The 20556-nt window shown below is 45.4% G+C and overlaps 1 protein-coding gene across 3 annotated transcripts in view; it reads left to right on the top strand.

The window, feature by feature from the left end:
- Positions 1-20556, top strand: part of ASTN2 (astrotactin 2) — a 904520-nt gene that overhangs the window by 250148 nt on the left and 633816 nt on the right. For 2 of the 3 annotated variants that reach the window (XM_028107897.2, XM_028107898.2), the window contains exon 4: positions 7371-7523. The exons of the other annotated variant lie outside the window; for it this stretch is intronic. In XM_028107897.2, coding sequence (XP_027963698.1) covers positions 7371-7523 — 153 coding nt within the window. The remainder of the gene's footprint in view (positions 1-7370; positions 7524-20556) is intronic. 3 annotated transcript variants of the gene reach the window in all.

Raw genomic sequence — 20556 nt, 5'->3', positions numbered from 1 at the left:
CTAGATTCTCACAACTTCCAAATGTGATGGTTCTTTGCTTTTATACCAGGTCTTCCCAGCTGGTATGTGCTTTAGGACTGGGATGTCTTCTTATTACTATCCCCACAATCCTGGCATCTAAGTGTGCTCAGTCCAAAGCCTGGGACACAGACTGAGGTCTGTATTAGTCAGGGATGTCCAGAGAAACAGAAACAATAGGAGGTATCTATATCTTTATCACTTATTGATTATATATATATATATATATTTTTTTTTTTTTCCCTAGCTCTCTATCTCTCTGCTTCTTTCTATCTCTGTCAGCATCTATCTAGAGATTTGTTTGGTGTGTTTGTTTTAAGGAAATGACTCCTATGATTCTGGAGGCTGACAAGTTCCAAATCTTCAGGGAAGACCAATAGGCTAGAGATGCAGGGAACATTTAATGCTGCAGCTCAAGTCTGGAGCATCTTCTTCCCTTGGGGGAGGACAGTCTTTTCCTGTTAAGGCCTTCAACTAGTTGGATGAAGCCCACCCTCATTATAGAGGGTTATCTGCCTTACTCAAAGGCTACTAAGTTAAATGTTAATCTTATCAAAAAAAACCCAAACAAATAAACAACAAAGCAACAACAACAAAACAAAGCTTCACAGAAAGACAAAGAATAATGCTTGACCAACTATCTCTGTACCATGGCCTAGACAAGTTGATATATAAAATTAAACCTCACTAGATCTGCGGTTAAAATTATCTTAGAATTTGGAGAATTAGGGAAGAGTATGGTAAAACAGGAGACCTGAGGGCTGGACCTTGGTCTTCTGTGGACTCCTGTCGTGACTTTGTCTCTTGGTGCCTTTGTTTTCACATATGAATAAAAGAGGAACTATGTACTCTCTGAAAGAATTTTCAAAGTGGACGTTTTATAATGCAGGTGACTTTCAAAATGAATGAATGAACACATGAATGGATGGATGGATGGATGAATGAGATGACTGACCAATCATGAAGCCAAAGGGTAAGCGAGAGGAAGTTTGGTAATGAGTGCTCTTTCTTGAGCACCCACTATGTTCTAGGAGCTCTGTTAGACAACTTATGTACATAATTACGTTCAGTCCTCCCACAGCCCTGCAGACATTTACAAAGAAATAAACTGAGTGTTGTGAAAGAGAAGGGAGTGACTCAAGGTCTCACAATGGCGGAGCTGACATTGGAACCTGAATTGGCTTTGTCATTTGCTCTAGTCAGTGTGGCTAGTTAATACCCACCTGTGGCTTTGTTCTCTGAACATAGTTCTATAGTGAGACAAAGCTGGGACAAAATGGGGCACGAGTTGAGCCTAGGACCTCCAGGCTGGACAGTCTTGACCATCAACACTGAGCAAGATGCCTCTGGCATAGCTGGCCAGTCTCCAGGCAAGGTGAACTCCTGGCTCCAGCCAGGGCCAGGTTGTCTGGGCCTCCTTGCCTGGATCGTTTAAGAGGGGCTGGGCTGTCGGAGTCACCTCCCAGGCCCTGAGAACTAACCTCCAAACCTCAAGACTGGACTATCCACTTCCATCCACCAACAAACCAGAAAGAAGATGCATAGGGTGGTGCATTGGATGGACCCAGGGTCATCAGTGTTACCGTAACCTGGTCCCCATCCCAGCTCTGCCATTTTGAAGCCGTGTGACCTTAGGAGATGATTTAACTTCTCTGAGCCTCAGTTTTCTCATTTCTAAACACCAGCTAATGGTACTTACCTTTCAAACCTGTTAGCAATAAATGAGAAACCGTAAGGAGATGCCAGGCTCCTTGCTTAGCAAAGAGTTGGTATTCAAGGATGGTGAATTTTCTCCCTACAGAGGCTAGATGAGTCTAGAAAAATTAAAGAGGGTGATGAAGGTGGTGCAGGAATCTGAACCTGAACTACAAGTGTCGGTGGTAGGACATCCCAGGCTGTGTGTCGGGGGAGTTTGAATGTGGAATTATTGGTTTCTAGGGTAGACACAGCGTTCAGGGCAGAGGACCAGGCTGGAGCTTGCCTGGTATGTGGGAACCATATGTCTTTGCAAAGGCTTTCAAGATCTGCCCTCTCTTTTGCCTCTCCTTTCCCTTCTGCCTTTTCTGTCTCCTCTCCTGCCTTTGCCGCTCCCCTACCGCCTTCCCTCTGAATTCTTTTCCTGCTCTCTCCTTCCCTTCCACTCTTATCGGCCTCCTCCTTTCATGCCCCCTGCCTTTATTACTGACCATGCTTTTCCTTTGCAGTCTTGTTTCTCTCTTCCTCCCTCCTCCCTTTTTCTCTCTTCCCCTCTCTCTGTCTTGGGGGCTGGGGCTCCTCTGCTTGGGCCCCGTGGTTCATACCCATTAAACCTGACAGTCTCTCCTATGGTAGAAAGAGGCGGCTTCCCCACCTCCCCCTCCCTTCCTGGGCCTGCCGCGATGCTCAGATCAGGCACCATCTGTTGCATTCATACAGGCAACGGGTGAGCATTTTGCTGCTCTGGGGAGGCAGAGCTCAGCGGGTACCAGGAGGTAGTGAGGCTTGTTTGGACAACTTGATATATTGATATTGATAGAGCTCCCGAAAGGGATCATGGGGATGGGGGCAGGGGAGAGCGGGAGGTGGAATGAGGTGGGCCGTGGAGGGGCTTTGCACAGGCACTTCCCCTGTAAGTCTGGGCTCTTGGCACTGCTGCCAAAGCGAGAGGAGCCAAACAGATGGACGGGATTCGTTACAGCCGGGATCAGAAGCCCTTGCAGCTCAGAGGAGCAAACCTTCCCTCTCCGCGTTTTCCTCTCCTCCCAGCCAGTCCTGTCTGCATCGGTTTAGGAGAAAGGGAAGCAGAAATAGCAGGATGGGGAGAGGCTGATATTTAGAATCAGTGAATGTTAGAGGCACAACAAAAAGGGATGGTAGATCGGTCGAGGTCTCAGCTGGACAAAGAAGGCACCTTCAGATGGGCCTTTTAGGAGAACGTCAATGAAGCAATTATTTATAGGGGCATAGGCAGAATGAAGAGAATCAACATGGGGGTATTGAAGAACCAGGGACAAGAAATATCAGGAAGCCACTACTGACTCTTAGAACGGAAGGGGCAGGGAGAAGAAATGGTTTTCCTGGAGGCTTTGAGGACTGGATCTGTGGACAGGGGCCCCTGGCAGAAGAAGCTGTGATTGTCAAGGGTTCCAGACTCTGGGGAATCAGGCACAGAGACAGGAAAGGAGCAAGGGAAGACCTATGTCCAAATCCTCTCCTCCTGTATCCTACCAGAGCATCCCAATGGGCAAAGCCAACTCGTAACCACATAACAAGGAGCAGGGATGTAGTCCATAGAAGGTCTGCCTCCAGGACATAGAGTGGGGTGGAATGAGCCTGGCAGGGGGCTGGATCATGGGGAGCAAATGGAGAACAGCCAGTACAGATCAGGAGTGAACATGTGTTCCGTTGCCTGCACTGTGCCAGAAGCTTGTGTTCTTAACCACCACACACTGTGCTTCTGTACTTCTTCCAAGGAGTGCATGTGCAGAGACTCCAGGGGTCTAGCTCTCTCTTGTGAGTGTGAGACCCACCTAACATGCCGTCTACTCGACACCTCTCCTTAGACGTCCAGAAGACACCAGGTATTCATATCTCAGACCCAACTCATGTTTTCAGTCCTCTGGAATGTGTTCTCTTCCAGAGCTTCCTTTTTTGAGAGGCGCCTTCATGACACCTCTGTGGAAGCCAGGCCAGGAGTCATCTTCCATACCTGCCACTCTCCCTCATCCGCATTTTCCAGTCAGCCACCACCTCCTGAGGGAGTTGTGCCTGCAAGATAACTCTCAGATCTGCCCACTTCTCTGTCTGCACTGTTTCTGTCTCTGCTCTTTCTGCTCCACTGTCTACTTCTCTATCTCTACCTCTGCTGCCCTATCTGGGGATCATCATCTCGTGTGTGGACTTCTGCACAAATGTCCTGTCCTCCTGGCTTCTATTTACTTCTATTACTTCTATTTCTGTCTATCTCCAATGAATTCTGCTGTCTGCTGCTGGAACGACCTTCCCTACATGAAAATCTGATCAAGCCTCTCTTCTGTCTAAAACCGTCAGCGTGTTCTGTCCTTAATAAGTCCCAGAAGGGTTGGGGTTGGTTGGGGTTACGACTTACTACTTCTCCAGCATGATCTCATGCCAGTTGCTTTCAGTGTTTTGGGCCCAGTGAGTGGTGGTGCAGCTCCTTCCATATTCCTTCTCCTCAAAGCCTTATTTGTTTGAATTCTTCCCCTCCTCTCCTATTCTCTTCGCCTTGCCCCTCCCCCCCACTTCCTCATCACCTGATTAACTCCTGCTCTGTTCAGCTCTTAGTCACACTACCCACTCCTTGAAGCAAATTTCCATGATTTTCCTAAACTAAGTCATATTCCGCTAAGAGAGCCTCTGGATCCTCTTTCGCCTCTCCTTTGTGGTATATGCCACTTAAAGTTTTTTACATGTATATGTATATCATTTCATTAATCTTGGTCCATCCTGTCTGTATGGTGAGCACTATGGGGGGGTTTGTTTGTCTTTTCACCATCGTACCTTGTTATGGACTGCATGATATATACTGAAACCTTAACCTCAGTATGACTCTGTTTGTCTACTTGGGCTGACATAAAGTAGCATAGACAGGGTGGCTTAAACAACAGACATTTATTTTCTCACAGTTCTGGAGGCTAGGAGGCCAAGGCCGGGACACCAGACAGTTGGGGTCTCACTTGCAAGATGGCTGCCTTCTCACTGTGCGCTCACATGGCCTTTCTGAGCGTATACATGTATGTGGGGAAAGCAAGAGGGGAGAGAGAGAGAGAGAGATTTCTTCTTCTTATAAAGACACTGATCCTATTGGATTAGGACCTCACCTTTATGACCTCATTTAACTTTAATTACCTACTAAAAGCCCTATCTCCAAATACAGTCACACTGGGGGTTAGGGCTTCAACTTAAGAAATTTGTAGGGACACAGGTGTATCCACAGCAGACTGTATCTGGAGATAGGATCTTTAAGTGGTAATTAAAATTAAATAAGATCATTAAGGTGGGGCCCTAATCAGATAGGACTGGGTGTCAGAAAAAGAGGAAGATCTCTGTCTTTCCCTCTCTCTTTATCTCTGTCTCTGCCTCCCTGCTTTGGCTTCTCTCTCCCTACTATGTGAGCATGGTGAGCTGCCTGTTTGTAAGCCAAGGAGAGAGACCTCACTAGAACCCAACCATCCTGGCATCCTGATCTCAAAACTTCCAGCCTTCAGAGCTGTGAGAACATAAGTTTTTGTTAAGTCACCCAATCTATGAGTTTTGTTTCGGCAGCCCAAGCTAAGACAATACCTCCTGTACTTGTCACAGATACATTACGGTTTTTTTGAAAACACTGTTGAATGGATGCATGAACGAACAGGAAGATGAATGAAGGCATGAATGTTGGCCACCTATATGGGCCCCTCCCTTGGAGGATTTCAGACTATAGCTTGCTCTAAACTTTTGATCACAGTATAGTCCAACTCACAGTTTGGGGCCAATCATGCTCATCTCTGGGTTTAAACCATCAGGACTGGGTGTGGAAGTGCTTCTCAGGATTGGAGGGTAGCCTCCTTGCTGGAGGGCTGTGCATGGTAGGCTTGGAGTAGGTGTCCCATGTTTGGGTTGTTTTTCTTGGTTCACCTTTAAGTAGACCTAATGGAGATATCTAGGAAGACAGCAAGACAGGCAGGTGAGGAAGTTATAATGCCACCACGTGGTCCATTTGTATTGTCAGTTGCCTTTTCCTGAGCAAACATAGATTTCCCCTATGTCCTCAAAGACAGAGCTTCTCACAGAGCCCAGTGCCCAAACCAGCTGCCTGGGTATGAGCTATGCCCCAGATGCATCTGTCTAAGCCAAAAAGGTTACCCGGGAAAACAGGAGCTCCTTAGAAATTGGTGTGGGGATGTTCAGAAGCCTTCTTTGTCCAGTCTGGTGAAATCCCTTCAAAGAAACAGGAATCTTTTGCACATACCATCTCCTGGCCTTAGCGGGTAGCTCAAAATTGAAGAAGCGTCCTTGCCTCTAGAGACATAGATGGAGGGAGGGCTGAGCTTGAAGATTTCAAAGTTGGGACTCTCTTTGGGAATTTCTCAGAACAAAGGCAGTAAGGCCATTTAGACAATTTCCTTAGCTTCCTTCCCATTTCCTCTCCTTGCCTTTTATGTTGCCCCTCTCCTTCCTTCTTGAGCTTTTCTGCTTTTTTTTTTTTTCTTTTATCGTCCACCTTTTTCTCTCTGCCCTTCTGACCTCACTCTTAGCATTCTCTGGAACTTCCTACCAGTCTCAATTTTGAAACTTTATAGGAATTAGGCTACTAACAAATCCATCGAGGGTATTGATAAAAATGGAGCATTGGAGTTAGAAGGCTTGACTTTACCACTTGCTAGCTTGGAGTGAGTCATATGCCAGAGATCTTGTCTCTCTGCTGTCTCACCTAAATCTGTGTGTTCCACTCCCATGTGCTCAGTTTCCCTTCAGTAAAGTTGGGCTATTGTACCCAGTGATCTTCATGTCACCGTACTCCTCAAATGTTTGACCGACGGACTGCCATCTTCCTTCACTGCCTATTCCTTCCTTCACTATTCTGGTTCAGGCCACCGTGACCTCTGGCTGGCTACCGCAATAGCCTCTGCATTGGATTCTCCACGCTCTTCTTAGGAATTGTTGTCAAAGGGACTTATTTTGAACATGCCAATCTTCTGTGAATTTTCAGTGAACAGCCTTTGCCATTAGCATGCACTCCAAACTTCTCAGTGTGATTGACAGTGATCTACCTCTCTGGCCTGGTCTTGTCTTCACATGCTCCCTTGGAGCCACACTGAACTCCTGTCAGTTGCTTAAGCATCATGCTCTTTCTGGCTTTGGATCTTTGTACATGGCTCTTCTCCTACCCAGGCAGTCTTTCTTATCCCAAATCCCTTTAGTAACCCTACCCTGATTCTACTCTCTTTGCTAATTCCTATTCATCCTTAAGGTGTCTGTATAAATAGTGCCTCCTCCAGGAAGCCTGTCTTGACTCCCCGGATGGGTGAAAGGACCCTTCTCGGTACTACTCTGGTACTCTGTACTCTCCTATCACGAAAGTATTGCAGTGTTGGGAATGCCTGGATATGTGTCCTTCCAAGCTATGAATCCCTTGAATCATGGATTGTGTCTGACTTTTCACCACCCTATCTCATGGGCTTGGGGCAGTGCCTGGAACATAGTGTGTGTTGAATGCATAAGTGAGGAAGCCAACAGATACTGGTACCTGTGGCTTCTGTATCCTTATGGGTCAGGGAGGGAGCTCCAGGGACTCAGGGTGGCCAGGCCCAGTCCTCCAGGGGCTGGAGGTGGGCCAAGCCCTAACCTCAGCCCCATTGCCCACCCTGTAGCAGCAGCTGAGGCGACGCAGGAGACAGTGGAGTCCCTGATGCAGAAGTTCAAGGAGAGTTTCCGCGCTAACACGCCCATCGAGATCGGTCAGCTGCAGCCAGCCCCGCGCAGGGCCTCGGCAGGGAAGCGGAAGCGGAGAAGCAAGTCTCGAGGTAGGCCCTCCCAGCACCGCTTGCCAGGGTGTCAGCGGGCTGTCCCCAGGTTCTGAAGGTCCCGGCAAGAGCTGTGCCCCCTTCCCTTGCTGCCCTGTACTGCCAGAATCGTGCCACGGTTTCCCCGATCGGTCATTTCAGCTGAGGCTTGTAGACTGCAGACCTGTGCCCCTGGGTGTGGAGCGTCTCTGAGCCCCAGCTGCCTCATCTGAGGCGGGAATGGACCATCCGTCCTTTGCAGTGGCTGAGAAGACTGTCCACAATCTATGGAAAGTGCCTCACAGGGGCTCCGAGCACAGTAGATGCCCTTTACATCATAGCTCGTGGTGCTTTGGAGAGTGCAGGAGAGATGGACGTTCTCATGGAAGGCGTCCCCAAGCTGGGGTACCAGAACAGGGTTTGGAGTCACTCTTCGATTGCCTGAGTAATATCGCGGTTAAGAGTAGAAGCACTGTCAATGAGACAGAACCGGATTCAAATGTTGGTTCTACTCTTAACTAATCACATCACCTTGGGCAGGTTGCTCTGCTTCTCCATGCCACTCCTCTCATAGGATTGTTATAGTATCTTAGCACATCCAGCATGCAATAAAAAGTAGATCTTCCCTTCCTTCTCCTTCTCCTCCTCCTCTTCCCATTCTCTCCTCCTCCTCCTCATCATCATCATCATCACCATCATCACCTCTTTCTTCCTCTGGTCATCTGTATGACTTTGGCAATGGGATGAACCCCCTTATCATTGCTTGGCACCCCAATCCCTTCCCTTCTCTTTACATTCACTTAGTAGCTCCCAGCTCTTCTCTTCTTCTGGCCTCTCATGTCTCTAGTTCCTATGAACATAGTGCTCATGACATCACTCCGGTTCTCCCAGAGCTTTAGTGGCTGTCCAGTGCCTTCAGAAGTGTCTGGGCTTGTGGAAAGGACATTCAAGACCATTGCAGAGCTCTCGTCTTTCTTCTGTCTCATCTAAATCTGTATATTCCGCTTCTGTGTTCCTTTCCATGCCATTCTCCCTGCCTTAAATGACCTCTCTAACCCTATGAGAAATTGTCATTTATGGACACTTACTCCAGGCAGCAGGCTAAATACTATATACCTCTTTTTTACATTTGATTCTCAGAAACCCTATGTAGGAGGTACAGTGGTAATTCCCATTTTACAGATGATATCACAAGGCACAGGAAGCTGCAGTAACTTGCCCAAAGGGATGCCCAGATAAGTAGGAGAGCCAGGAAGAACTAATCCAGCTGAGTTCCAAACATTAGCTAAACCACTGTGTTCTAAGCTAGTGAGATCCTACCTGTGTTCCCCAGCTTTATCCTGTGGAATCCCGAACCCTGTGAAACACCAAGGATCTGCACATTAAACTGAGGTCATATATCAAGGCAGAAGTTGGTGGTGGAGTTGCTTTTTGAAATTCACATAGTAAACCCCAGGTTGAACTGATACATAATGATGGTTAAGTTGCTTTGAGGTCAGCAGCATGCAGTGCTATTCCCAGCCCAGTCAACTTCAACTTGTGTGGCTTTCAAAGAGTCCCTGGATGTCTCTGAGGCTCAGTCTCCTCTTCTGTACAATGGGTTGTCAATCCCTACCCCAGATCGCTGCTGTGAAGATCGGATGAAGTGGTGAAGGCGGACAGCATGGAATGCTCAGCTAATGTGTGTCAGGAGCTGAATAAATATTGTCATGTATTTGTCCTATCTTATATTTGTTCAGGGTCATTTGTAGTTTCATTCAGCCTTACCTATCCCTCTTTTGTCTTCCATCGTTCACCAAGAATTCCCCTCCTAGATCCTCCCTGCAAATACAGCCCCCGTGAGTACAAGTGACTCCCAGTCCATAACCTCCCCTCTGTTCTCACTGCCAGTCTGAATTCATTTCCTTAGTGTCCTATCCAAAACATTTGCTATACCACTGAATTCTTCCCCCCCAAATCCCTCTTTTGCACCATAACTGTCTTAATGAGGCCTCTACTCTTGGGCATTTGGGCTGTTTCTGGTAATTCACCATTAAACAGTGCCATAAACGATGCCACATGGAACTTTTGGTTGGGGCAGGGGCATCAAACTTGTCCATCAAACTTGGCCTTCACTCTTCAGGCGGAATTTCAGAATTTGCTTATTAATGAAAATCTGTTTGACCTAGATGATTGGATATCAAGTTATTTTGATTTACAAGTCAAATTGGGCCTAAGAGAACTAACGGGAGAAGAATGCATTTTTCCCCTAAACGTATCTCAAATCTGTCCCCCCCTTCCTTCATCACCATTATGACCATTGCCGCCTCTCACCTCCTGCTTGCAACTATGCCCTCCTTGAGATTCTGTCTCCCCAAAGTAGCCAGAGTAATCTTTTTAGAAACATAAATCAGGTAAGTTCCCTTTCCGATTAAAATCATTCAGTGGTTTTCCTGTTGTCCTTTGATTACAACCCAAACTACTTGCCGATCTCCTGTTCCATCTGGATCTGGCTTCTGCTCTCTTGACTCACTTGGCATTTCCTCCTGATCCAGCCGTACTGCCTTCCTTCGGATTGCAGGAACCCAGCAAATGGTTCCCCACTTTCGAGTCTGACAACTTGCTGTCTTCCCCTTGCTGTGTCTCTTTACACCCTCCACCCCCCCGCCCCCCCCCCGCCCTGGCTGCCTTCCTGGCTGTTCTCCTGCAGTTCAGCTCTCAGCGCAGATACGAGCTCCTCCAAACCGTCTTCCATGACCACCCAGCCTAATTCTTTCTACCCCAAGACGTGCTATATAACCCTTTTTTCACTTGTTCCATAAAATTGTGGTCTAAATTTATTTTTCTTTGCTTATTTACTATCTTCCTCTCAAAAAATGTGTTTCATATTCATAAACCTAATACATAGAATGTGTAGAACGTGTTTAATAAATATTTGTGGAATAAATGAGTGTATTAACCTCAAAGATCTTTCGAAAGTGGCTCAGTTTTATAACTTCTGAATTGGTGATGTAAGAGGGATCCAGGATAAACCAAAGCCTCTTGGTACAGACCTCCAGGGAATCTTGTTTCCCCTAGAGATAGACTCACTGATGGATAGCACATCAACTGTGCTCAAGTGGATGTTGTTAAGGCAATTTTCAAAATGGCTTAATAACATTGTGCTCGTGATTTTACTGCCACCGTGGATAAGGTTTTTTGCAAGGGAGACTAAGGATAGCATGTGCCAGCCCTGCAGTTCCCAGGTCCCATGCTTACTGCTCTGGGTCCTCAAGATTTTCTTGGACTGAAGAACTCCATGGCCCATAAAAGTCATAGAAATTCTGCACTCTCCTTCTGCCTCTTGGAAATTCCCGAATGCATCTTCGACTCTTGAGGATCCTAGGAAGTCCTGTAGAACAGAAAGCTGGGCTTCTTTGTTTACCTCCACATCTGTGCAAACGTCTTGACCACAGACTCTGTCCCACCACCCCCCCGCCGGAACATTTATTCTCATGTCGAGGAACAGAAACGACCCCTAGACACACGATGTTGGAAGTGCTCTGTCTGCCCACACTGACCCTCAGAAGCCCCACATGTGGTCCGATGGGTCTGGATTCTCGGTCTGTCACTGCCTGGCTCCTCTCCCTGCTGCAGAGGTAGTGTCGGGCCTTCTGGCCCAGAGTGGGAGCACCTGGCCTCTCTGCTTCTGTGGGCTTTGTGCCCAGGCTGTGGGGCTCAGCGGTTTGCAGCAGATGAAGTGGGCAGTGGAAAAGCAGGGTCGTGGAGTGAAGCACACGGTTAAAAGCAGCTCGGATGTGTGTCTGTGGCTCTGGCTTCCTCCTGAGTGGCCTCGTGGACGCTCAAGTGCATCATCCTTAGGCGGACAGAGGAAGGCAGTGGGGGACTCCCAGTGGGGTTTTATGAGGCAGCTGTTGGGCAGGCACTCCCCAGCATCCACAGGCAGTGAACAGTGAATGTGTTGGAGCTAAACTAAAGCTGGGGAAGATTGCTTGTGATGTGAGGAAGAGCATCCTGAGGTTCATGAAGTTTAGCTAGTGGTTTAAAAGTGGGGCTTTTCTATTTGAAATTGAACTAACCACCATGGGCTAACTGAATGAGCTTAAGCAAATGAAGAAGCTGTGTTAGCCTCAGTCTTCCCATCTGCAAAATGGCATTAATAATACCAACGTCATATATGGGTTGTGGGATAATACCTACAAAATGTGTAGCCCAGGGCCTGGCACTTGGGCGACTGACTCAATAATGAGTAGCTGATGTTATCACTGTCATCAGGGTTCTGCTCCTGTGGCCCACAGAGGCTCCCAGCTCTGCCCCATGCTCTCTGGGCCACTGCCTCTGACCTGGCTGAGGTTCCATTATTCCTCGTCCAGAGTCCTACAACAGCCCCTTCATCCACAAATCCATCTTCTACCCTGGGGGCTGGAGCAATCTTTTGCAAACACACTACATTGGGCCATGTCACTCTCCTGCCTACAACATTTCCCTGATCGTCTGTCACTTGCCTTGGGGGCATCTCAAGCTTTTGTGGGGAAGTCTTCCTAAAGACAGGTGAGAATCAACACACTCCCAAAGGGTCTATCGCTGTATTTGAAAGACATCAGTCATAAGCCCCAAATTCTAGGTTCCACCTAAAAAAAAATCCATGACATTCTATTTCATAACATGTGCATGCCTGTTTTAGTTTAAATCATGCTACCTCATTTTTTTCAGTTAAATTATTTATCATTTTCTCAAGTCTTTAGGCAATATCGATGTTCCAGGAAGAAGAACCAAGCTTATGGTGTACCGTCTTCAAAGGGTTTCTATAGGCGCAAATGAGACAATGCTTGTAAAGCAGTGAGCACAGAGCCCAGCAAAAGGTGCACATTGAATATGTATGTTCCACTGTTTTATTTTTATCACTACTGTTTTATTATTACTTTTACTTATATCAGTATCATTACCCATTTGGGGTACACTTACTCCATTTTAGAAGCAAGAATCTATAAGATGAAAGGAACATGCCTAATAGGGTAAAAAGTTGCCGTAGTCCGCTGCACAAGGCTCCTTCCTAGCCTGGTTCCAGCCTGCCCCTCGCTTCCTCCAAGTCCTAAGACTCTGCATTCTGTGGCTTCTGGCACACTGGCCATTCTTCCATTCAGCCAACCTGCCTTGCTTTCCAAGTCTGTGTACACATCATGTTCTGCCTAAAACACCCTCCTTTTCTCCCTTCTTTGTACCCCAGACAGCAGATTTCTACTCATTTTTTGGAATTCAGTTTCAAAGTCTTCTCTGTGAAGAACACACCCTCGGCCCGCCCTCAACCCTCACCTCGGCTGAGTGGGCCACTCCTTTGTCTGGGCACCTGTGGCCCAGTGCTGCTGTCTCAGCCTTTATCACAATCCATTGTAAATATGTATGGACACATCTGTCTCCCTCCCCAGCTCTGACAGTCCCATGATGGGAAGGACAGTGATTTATGTCTCTCTGTAGCTCCAGTGTGTAACAGAATGGGCATAGAATAGCAATCAGCTGAATGGGAGAGTGTGTGGATGGATGGATGGATGGATGGATGGATGGATGGATGGATGGAAGGATGGATGGATGGAAGGATGGATGGATAAAACAAGATAGCTGGGAGCATTGTAGAATACAAATGGTTAATGAGATGTGGTACACTGGCATCTCCCAAGCATTTAGAGTATTTAGTATATTCTAAGTACTGTGCTCATCACATATTATCTCATTGAAAACTTCCCCAGATCCCATAAGGTAAGGACTGTAATTGTCCCCGTCTACAAAAGAGGAAGTTCAAATATCAGTTAAGTGACTTGCCCAAGTTTATCCAGCTAGTAGACTGTAGAACTGTGACCTCGCGGCAGACAGAGCCCACACTGCAGTTGCCAGATGACTTGGGTTTTAGTCCCGGCTAGTCTGGTTAGGATCTTCAAGCTGTGAAATGGAATCAGCCTAGTCTAGATCCTGGAAGGAAGTGGTTGTAGCTTCTCGTGCGTTGACCAGTGTTTCTGCATCATCAGTGCTACTGTGAGTGTGTCTGTCAAGGGTCTAGAAGACTCTGGAAGGTGAGGCATCTCTCTCTGCGTCAGGACAAGAGTCAGGATGTCCTCTGACCTCAGGGAGCCATGCCCTGTCCTCAGAGGCTTGCAGAAAGTATATACACTTTTCATTTGGGACAAATTTGAAGACTTCCCCACAAAGAAAGTCACCCTAAGGCATTGTTTGGAAGGGCAAGCCGGCTTTTGGCACGCGGCAGTGGGGGCGGGGAGGAACATCCAGCACGAGGCATGGCACGGAGGTGGAGGAAAACAGAACAATTTCATCCCAGACAAAGGGCCAGGCCCCAGAGAGCTGACGTCTGCCCAGTCCTCCCTGTCTCCCTGCAACGATCTCATGGTTTCCAGCAGAACTTCATTCTAATTATGCAGTTTCAAGGCTTGCTTTGGCAAAAAGGGCGGCATCTTTACCCAAACCTCCCTGGTAGAAACGGAAGGCTGCTAAGTGGGAAGAGAGGTTAGGGGAACAAAAACAGGAACCAGAGACATAAAGATGGAACCTGGGGCTGCCTGTTCAATATTTAAGCATCACAACAACCCAGGAAGGCAGATCATTTAAAGTCATTACTGTTTCTGAATATTTTCCTCCAACTAAGTGAATAGTTTATAGCCAGTTACCAATAAACAATATATATATATATATGTGTGTGTGTGTGTGTGTATATATATATATACATACATATATATACACACACAGTTATATTTACATAAGCCTACATTCTGAGGACAGTGTCTTGCAGTAAAATAGCGTATTGGGGTGTATCTGTCAGGGAGGATAAAGGAGCCAGAAGCTCTGATAACCTCTTCTCTATCTGCCTTGTGATATTTGTCACTTATTACCTTTTATTAGAGTAATTTATGACCACCTCTCTTCTCCCTTAATTAAACTCATGAAGTGCAGTGGCTATGTCCAGGTCAGGCCCGTGCTTTCATTGACTAGCCTAGCTCCTGACAAATAGCAGATGCTCAGTTAATGCTTGATGGATTAATGGACAATTAATCACCCAGGCTGCATGATCTTGGACAAGACTTTCAACCCTCCGGGCCTCAGTGTTCCCATCTAAGAGGCTGTGTGTTTTTGTGGAAACAAGCTCAGGTTCCGAAGTCAGATTGATGTGAATCCATATCCCCCAGTTCTGCCTCTGACTCGCTCAACTTTGGGAAGTGACTTTGTGGGCTAAAGTGGCATTACCTAATCTACAAATTGTATAATAGGCCACCTCCTAGGGGGTTGGGGGATTCGAGTTGATGCATGTGAAGTACTAAGCAGGCTGCACTGAACATGGCAAGTACCCAATAAATCTTTGTTGTTGTTAATTCGGAAAGCAAAGGTGATGTGCTAGATAATTTCCACAGGTCCCCTCTGACTTAAATGGTCTTTGATGATAAATCTGATGGGGAAGCATCGTTGTCTATTGAAAAGTATTTGGACTCAGAAAACCCTGGCTGGAACTCCAGCTCTTAAGTGCAGGTGGGTCCTCAGGGAAACTGCTTAATCTCGTTGGGTTTCCATCCCTAGCACCTGGAAATGTGAGGATACCTGCCATTCTTATGTCCTAGGGCCATTGTGAGAATGTGCTGTTTATGGAGATGCTCCTTTAAGCACTCTATGGATTAGCTGCTCTCTATGGATTAGCTGCATCCTGAAATCAGAGTCTTGGCACCTTCAAAGGCAGGGAATGTCATGCATATTTGATGGCGAAGCCTTTACCCCAGGGCTCTGGCTTTCCTTTTCTTGTCCTCAGGCCCTTCCCAAGAGGGTCAGTGCCACCAGCAGCCTAGTGATGCCCATGTTGGGCTGAGCCACGAGAGAGCTGATTTGTAGTCAGAGTACACAGCCACCTCCATAAGTCTCTGATGTATCTTTCAGAGAAGTTTGCGTTGCTGAAAGTCTATGTCTCCTCCAGGTGGTTTTCCTTGTCTGTCTGAAATGTATCAGGGGGCTCTTCGTCAATTCAGCCTGGCCTGGCAGCGGGGAGAGGTACTCACATGTAGCCTTAGCACAAGGCTGGGGGGCTAGGTGCTGTTGGGGCCTGAGGTCACAACTCTAAGATCTTTCTTTTATCAGAATGGCACAGATACTGTGTCAGAGTTGTGGCATCATAATAAAACACCCCCAAATTCTGTGACTTAGGACAGCCACCATTTATTGGGCTTTAAATCCAAGTTGAGCATTTGGACTGGGCTCAGCTGGGCAGTTCTTCTGGTCTGGGTGGGGTAGGCTAAGCTGACCTCAGTCATTTACCTGTGGTCAGCCAGCTATCCAAGGCGTGTTCAAATGGTGGAGGGTTCCAAAAACAACAAGAATGGGAGATGCAAGGCTTTTTGAGGCCCAATCCTGGAAGGCACACATCATTCCTTCTGCTTCATTCTGTTGCTCAAAGCAAGTCACGGGATCATCGTAGATTCAAGGGCTGGGGAAATAAGAGTTCACCTCTTAAACGACAAAGGGACAAAATATTGGACTGTTTTTTATTTTTTAATTTATTTTAGAAAGAGAGAGTGAGGGAGGGGCAGAGGGAGAGGGAGAGAGAGAATCTCAAGCAGGCTCCACACCCAGCACAGAGCCTGATGCTGGGCTCCATCTTCCAACCCTAAAATCCTGACCTGAGCCAAAACCAAGTCAGACGCTAACCAACCGAGCCACCCAGATGCCCCTATTGGGCTGTTTCTTACAATACCTACAGGTATTGATATTTTATTAAGTCTCTATCTTATGTTAAAGCCTGGGCTGACCTGCACAATACCCTGAGGCAAGCATAATTATTCCCAATTTACTGATGGAAAAATGGAGGCTCAGATCTGTGAAGGAACTTGTATAATGTGATACAGCTGATTGAGGGAGAATCGCATCCCAGATTTGAATCCATCTATAGCTGATTAAAAGACTACATGTAATTTTTACACCTCTGCTAACCAGCCTTTTTTAACAGGGCTAACATGGTTTGGATCTCAAGTTGTTGTTTGAACCAGCCTGGCTTGTGGTATACAAAAGGTAGTCGATTTTGGACCCTGACTCCATCCTTGCAAGTCCTTATGGTCTAATGCAGGATCAGCAAAGTTTTTCAGTAAAGGGCTAGATAGGAAATATTTTAAGCTTTGCTGACCAAGAGGCAAACTTGAGGATTATGTAGACACTTACACAATGAGAGAAATTTTTCCACAAATCTGACAAAATTCAAAATATAATAATAATAACCAAGTACCATTTTTTGTAATAGAGTTCTACTAAACAAAAGAATGGAATACATTTATGGATACTTTTAAAATGTGAATTTCATAACATTTTCACATCTTAACATATTCTTCTTTTGGTTTATTTGAACCACTTAAAGATGTAAAAACCATTGTTAGCACCTAGACCACACCAAAAACAGGCAGTGGATTGGATTTGACCTGCACTCCCTGGTGTAAGGGAACCTCTCAGATGTGGACTGAGAGAATCCTAGATTTAACCCCTTGACTGTCTATTTGCTGGATGATTATAAGTGAATCCAGATGTCTCAGAGGCACTGCTGTCCCAGGCTTTCAGCACACAACGGAGGGAAATAACTCCTTAGGTTCTCTTAGTCCATCAGAGGTAGAAATGAATTTCAAGGTCGTCCGATCCTTCCTGCTCATAGATGCAGAAAATGATGGATGGGAAGACCTCATCCATGCTGCAGAGAAGAATTAGCAGACCCAGGAATGGATTTCCAAGTCCCCTGACTTACAACAGTGTCCTCTTATCATGCCATCTGAACATGTAAAATCATGTAGGCCATATTCCCTGCAACCAAGACTGACTGTTGGAGAATTTGGATAAAACACATAGAAGCTGGCAGCTTGTGGCTTTTTCTAATTCAACTGTAATTGAATGGGTAAATCACTTAGAAGATTATAAAGAGAAGGCTTTGCTTTTTCCCATGTTTGAGATAGAGGTGGTTAAACATCCTGAGAATACCAGGTAGAGCTCATGGACCATGAGCAAGAGTTGTCAAGCTGTGCTCCAAAGAGGCATTTGGGGAGCAGACAAGGGAATGTGGCTGAGTAGGTAGGACTCTTCCATCAAGCTCCTATTTCATATTTACATATTGGACTTCAGTTATCTTGGGGGGAAAGTCACAATTCTAGAATACTTATTTTTAAAAATGAACATGTTTTTGTTTATAACAAAAGCTCCGGTATCTAAATGAAAAGAATGTTGGCGAGGCATATGGTAAGTTTTCAACAGCATGGCATACGAAGCTGACCTTCTTCCTGCTCCATACACATATGCTTGCACACGTGTGCCCATCCACTCCCACATGGAATAAACTAGAATTTTTGAAACACTGCAAGTTTATCAAAGATGAAGAAGGGAAACTCCTCAGTTGTAAAGAGTGAGAGGGAAACGCAAAGCTCAGGCTTTAAGTTTAGAAGCTGATAACATGGTGTCTCCGGGTGGGCAGTAGGATGTGGTGGGTAAAGGCAAAGAGAAAGCAAGATCAAGAAAAGAATGATGTGCCTCTCTCTTTTGTTCCCCTAGGATTCTGTTGTTTTTTTTTTTCTTAAATCCCACATATGCGTATGTTCATACGGTATTTGTCTTTCTCTAACATTTATTTCGCTTACCATTATACTCTCTAGCTCCATCCACGTCATTGCAAATGGCAAGGTTTCATTCTGCTTTATGGCTGAGTAATATTCCATTCTATATATATACCACATCTTCTTTATCCATTCATCAGTCTGTGGATACTTGGGTTGTTTCTATAATTTGGCTCTTGCAGATAATGCTGCTATAAACATCGGGATGCAGGTATCCCTTCAAATTAGTATTTTTGTATTCTTGGGGTAAATACCTAGTAGTGCAGTTGCTGGATGTAGGGCAGTTCTATTTTTAATTTGTTGAGGAACCTCCATACTGTTTTCCAGAGTGGCTACACCAGCTTGCATTCCCACCAACAGTGTAAGAAGGTTCTCCTTTCTCTGTATCCTTGCCAACATCTGTTGTTTCCTGAGTCGTTAATTTTAGTCGTTCTGACAGGTGTGAGGTGGTATCTCATTGTAGTTTTGATTTGTATTTTCCTAATGATGAGTGATGTTGAGCAAGAAACACACTCTTCACTATAGAGAACAAACTGATGGTACCAGAAAGGATGGGGAGATGGATTTAATAGGTGATGGGAATTAAGGAGTGCACTTGGGATGAGCACCGGGTGTTGTATGGAAGTGTTGAATCACTAAGTTCTACATCTGAAACTAATATTACACAGTATGTTAACTAACTGGAATTTAAATAAAAACTAAAAAATAAGAGACTGAAATGTAACATGGTAGAAATAAGGCCCCAAGCATTATTAATTACAATAAATATAATTTGCAAACTAAAATTCAGGGATAGATTACATTAAGTAAAATCCAATTGCATGCCATCTACCAGAGATCTTCCTAAAACATAAAGATATGGAAAGTTTGACAGAGAAGGTAAAGGAAAAACATATACTAAGCAAATACTAATGAAATGGAAGCTTGGGGAGAAGTAGAAATATACGGCAAAATAAACTTCACAACAAGAAACAAAAAATTCTTAGAAATAGGGTCGTTAATCATAAAAGGAACAGTTCACTGGGAGACAAATGCAATCTGTACTTATGTACAGAAACGACAAAGCTTCAAAATATATAAAGAAAAAAATGGAGGGAAGCACGATGATAGGTTGACTAATATATAATCAAAAATCAAAAATTTTTACAGAAATCTTCCTGTTAGCTCAAGTAGGCAAAATCATAATACAGAATATTAAACTGTACTATTAAAAATATAATCAAATGAACATATATAAAATTCTGCCCCCAAGAATTAGAGTTTAGGGGCACCTGGGTGGCTCAGTCATTAAGCGTCTGCCTTCGGCTCAGGTCATGATCCCAGGGCCCTGGGATCGAGCCCCGCATCGGGCTCCCTGCTCAGCGGGGAGCCTGCTTCTCCCTCTCCCACTCCCCCTGCTTGTGTGCCCTCTCTCACTGTGTCTCTCTCTGTCAAATAAATAAATAAAATCTTAAAAAAAAAAGAATTAGAGTCTAAAGATTTTTCACAAGAAGAAAGAAATTCTCTTTATGGGTCTTGACATTTTATGATCTCAGTTTTCTGGCTTTGGCCCAATTTCCTGAAATTTTATTTTATTTTCAGTGATGACTCTTTGTAACTTATGACTAAATGTGGTTTAATTTTTATACCTCTGAAAGATATTTCTTTCAATCAGAGGTGGAAATAGGGAGAAACAATATGTGTACACTGATTCTATTTTTTGTTTTGTTTTTTGTGGAGAATGGATGGGAGTGTGTGTAGGTGACGTTGTAGCTGAACATTTCCAGAAAAATGTTCACTGTCAAGATAAAGTAGGAGTGTTTTGTTTCAATCAATATTCTTCATATTTCTTTTTCAGGCCATAGAAATAGTCCCTTTTGTCAGGTTCTCTTCTGGACATACAAAGGCCCTATGTGTGGTCTAGCGGAGAAGATAAGTTTCCAGGGAATAGCTGTATTGCCAAACTCCTTCTCTATCTGTGTCACCCTGGTTACCTTGCCAGAAATGATGGCTGAGGTGGGTCAGTGCGATCCCCTTCAGCAAAATGTTGTGGCATTCACAGCAATCTGCATACATTCCAAGTTTGGGAAAGAACTTGAAGAAGTCATGCCTTCAGGCAGGACTACCTAAAAATAACTTGACAGGATCTTGAGAACTCAAGACTAGGTCATTACCCTGATAATTACAGCATCCCAGAATGGCTAGGATCTCGGATAGACTCTGGCCTCATTCTAAGATTAGCTTCTGTGGTCCCAGCACAGTCAGACAAGTCAGATCATCCATCCTTATGGTGGCATCATCCCCAACATAGAATGAGTCTCTCCCTAGCTGTTCTCTATTGCTGTTGTACCTGATTCCCATTCCTGATTCCAGCCCTTTCTGCTCAGTCCCTACCCAGGGCCTCCGACCTGACTTCCTACCAAGTGTGAGCCATCATTCTAGGTCCTGAGATGACAGTAGAAAATCAGACA

Source organism: Eumetopias jubatus, unplaced genomic scaffold (assembly GCF_037043125.1).
Source record: "Eumetopias jubatus isolate StellerSeaLion01/CBP00866 unplaced genomic scaffold, mEumJub1_p1.0 scaffold_15, whole genome shotgun sequence".
Lineage (NCBI taxonomy): Eukaryota > Metazoa > Chordata > Mammalia > Carnivora > Otariidae > Eumetopias > Eumetopias jubatus.
This window is presented reverse-complemented; position numbering and strand designations above follow the sequence as displayed.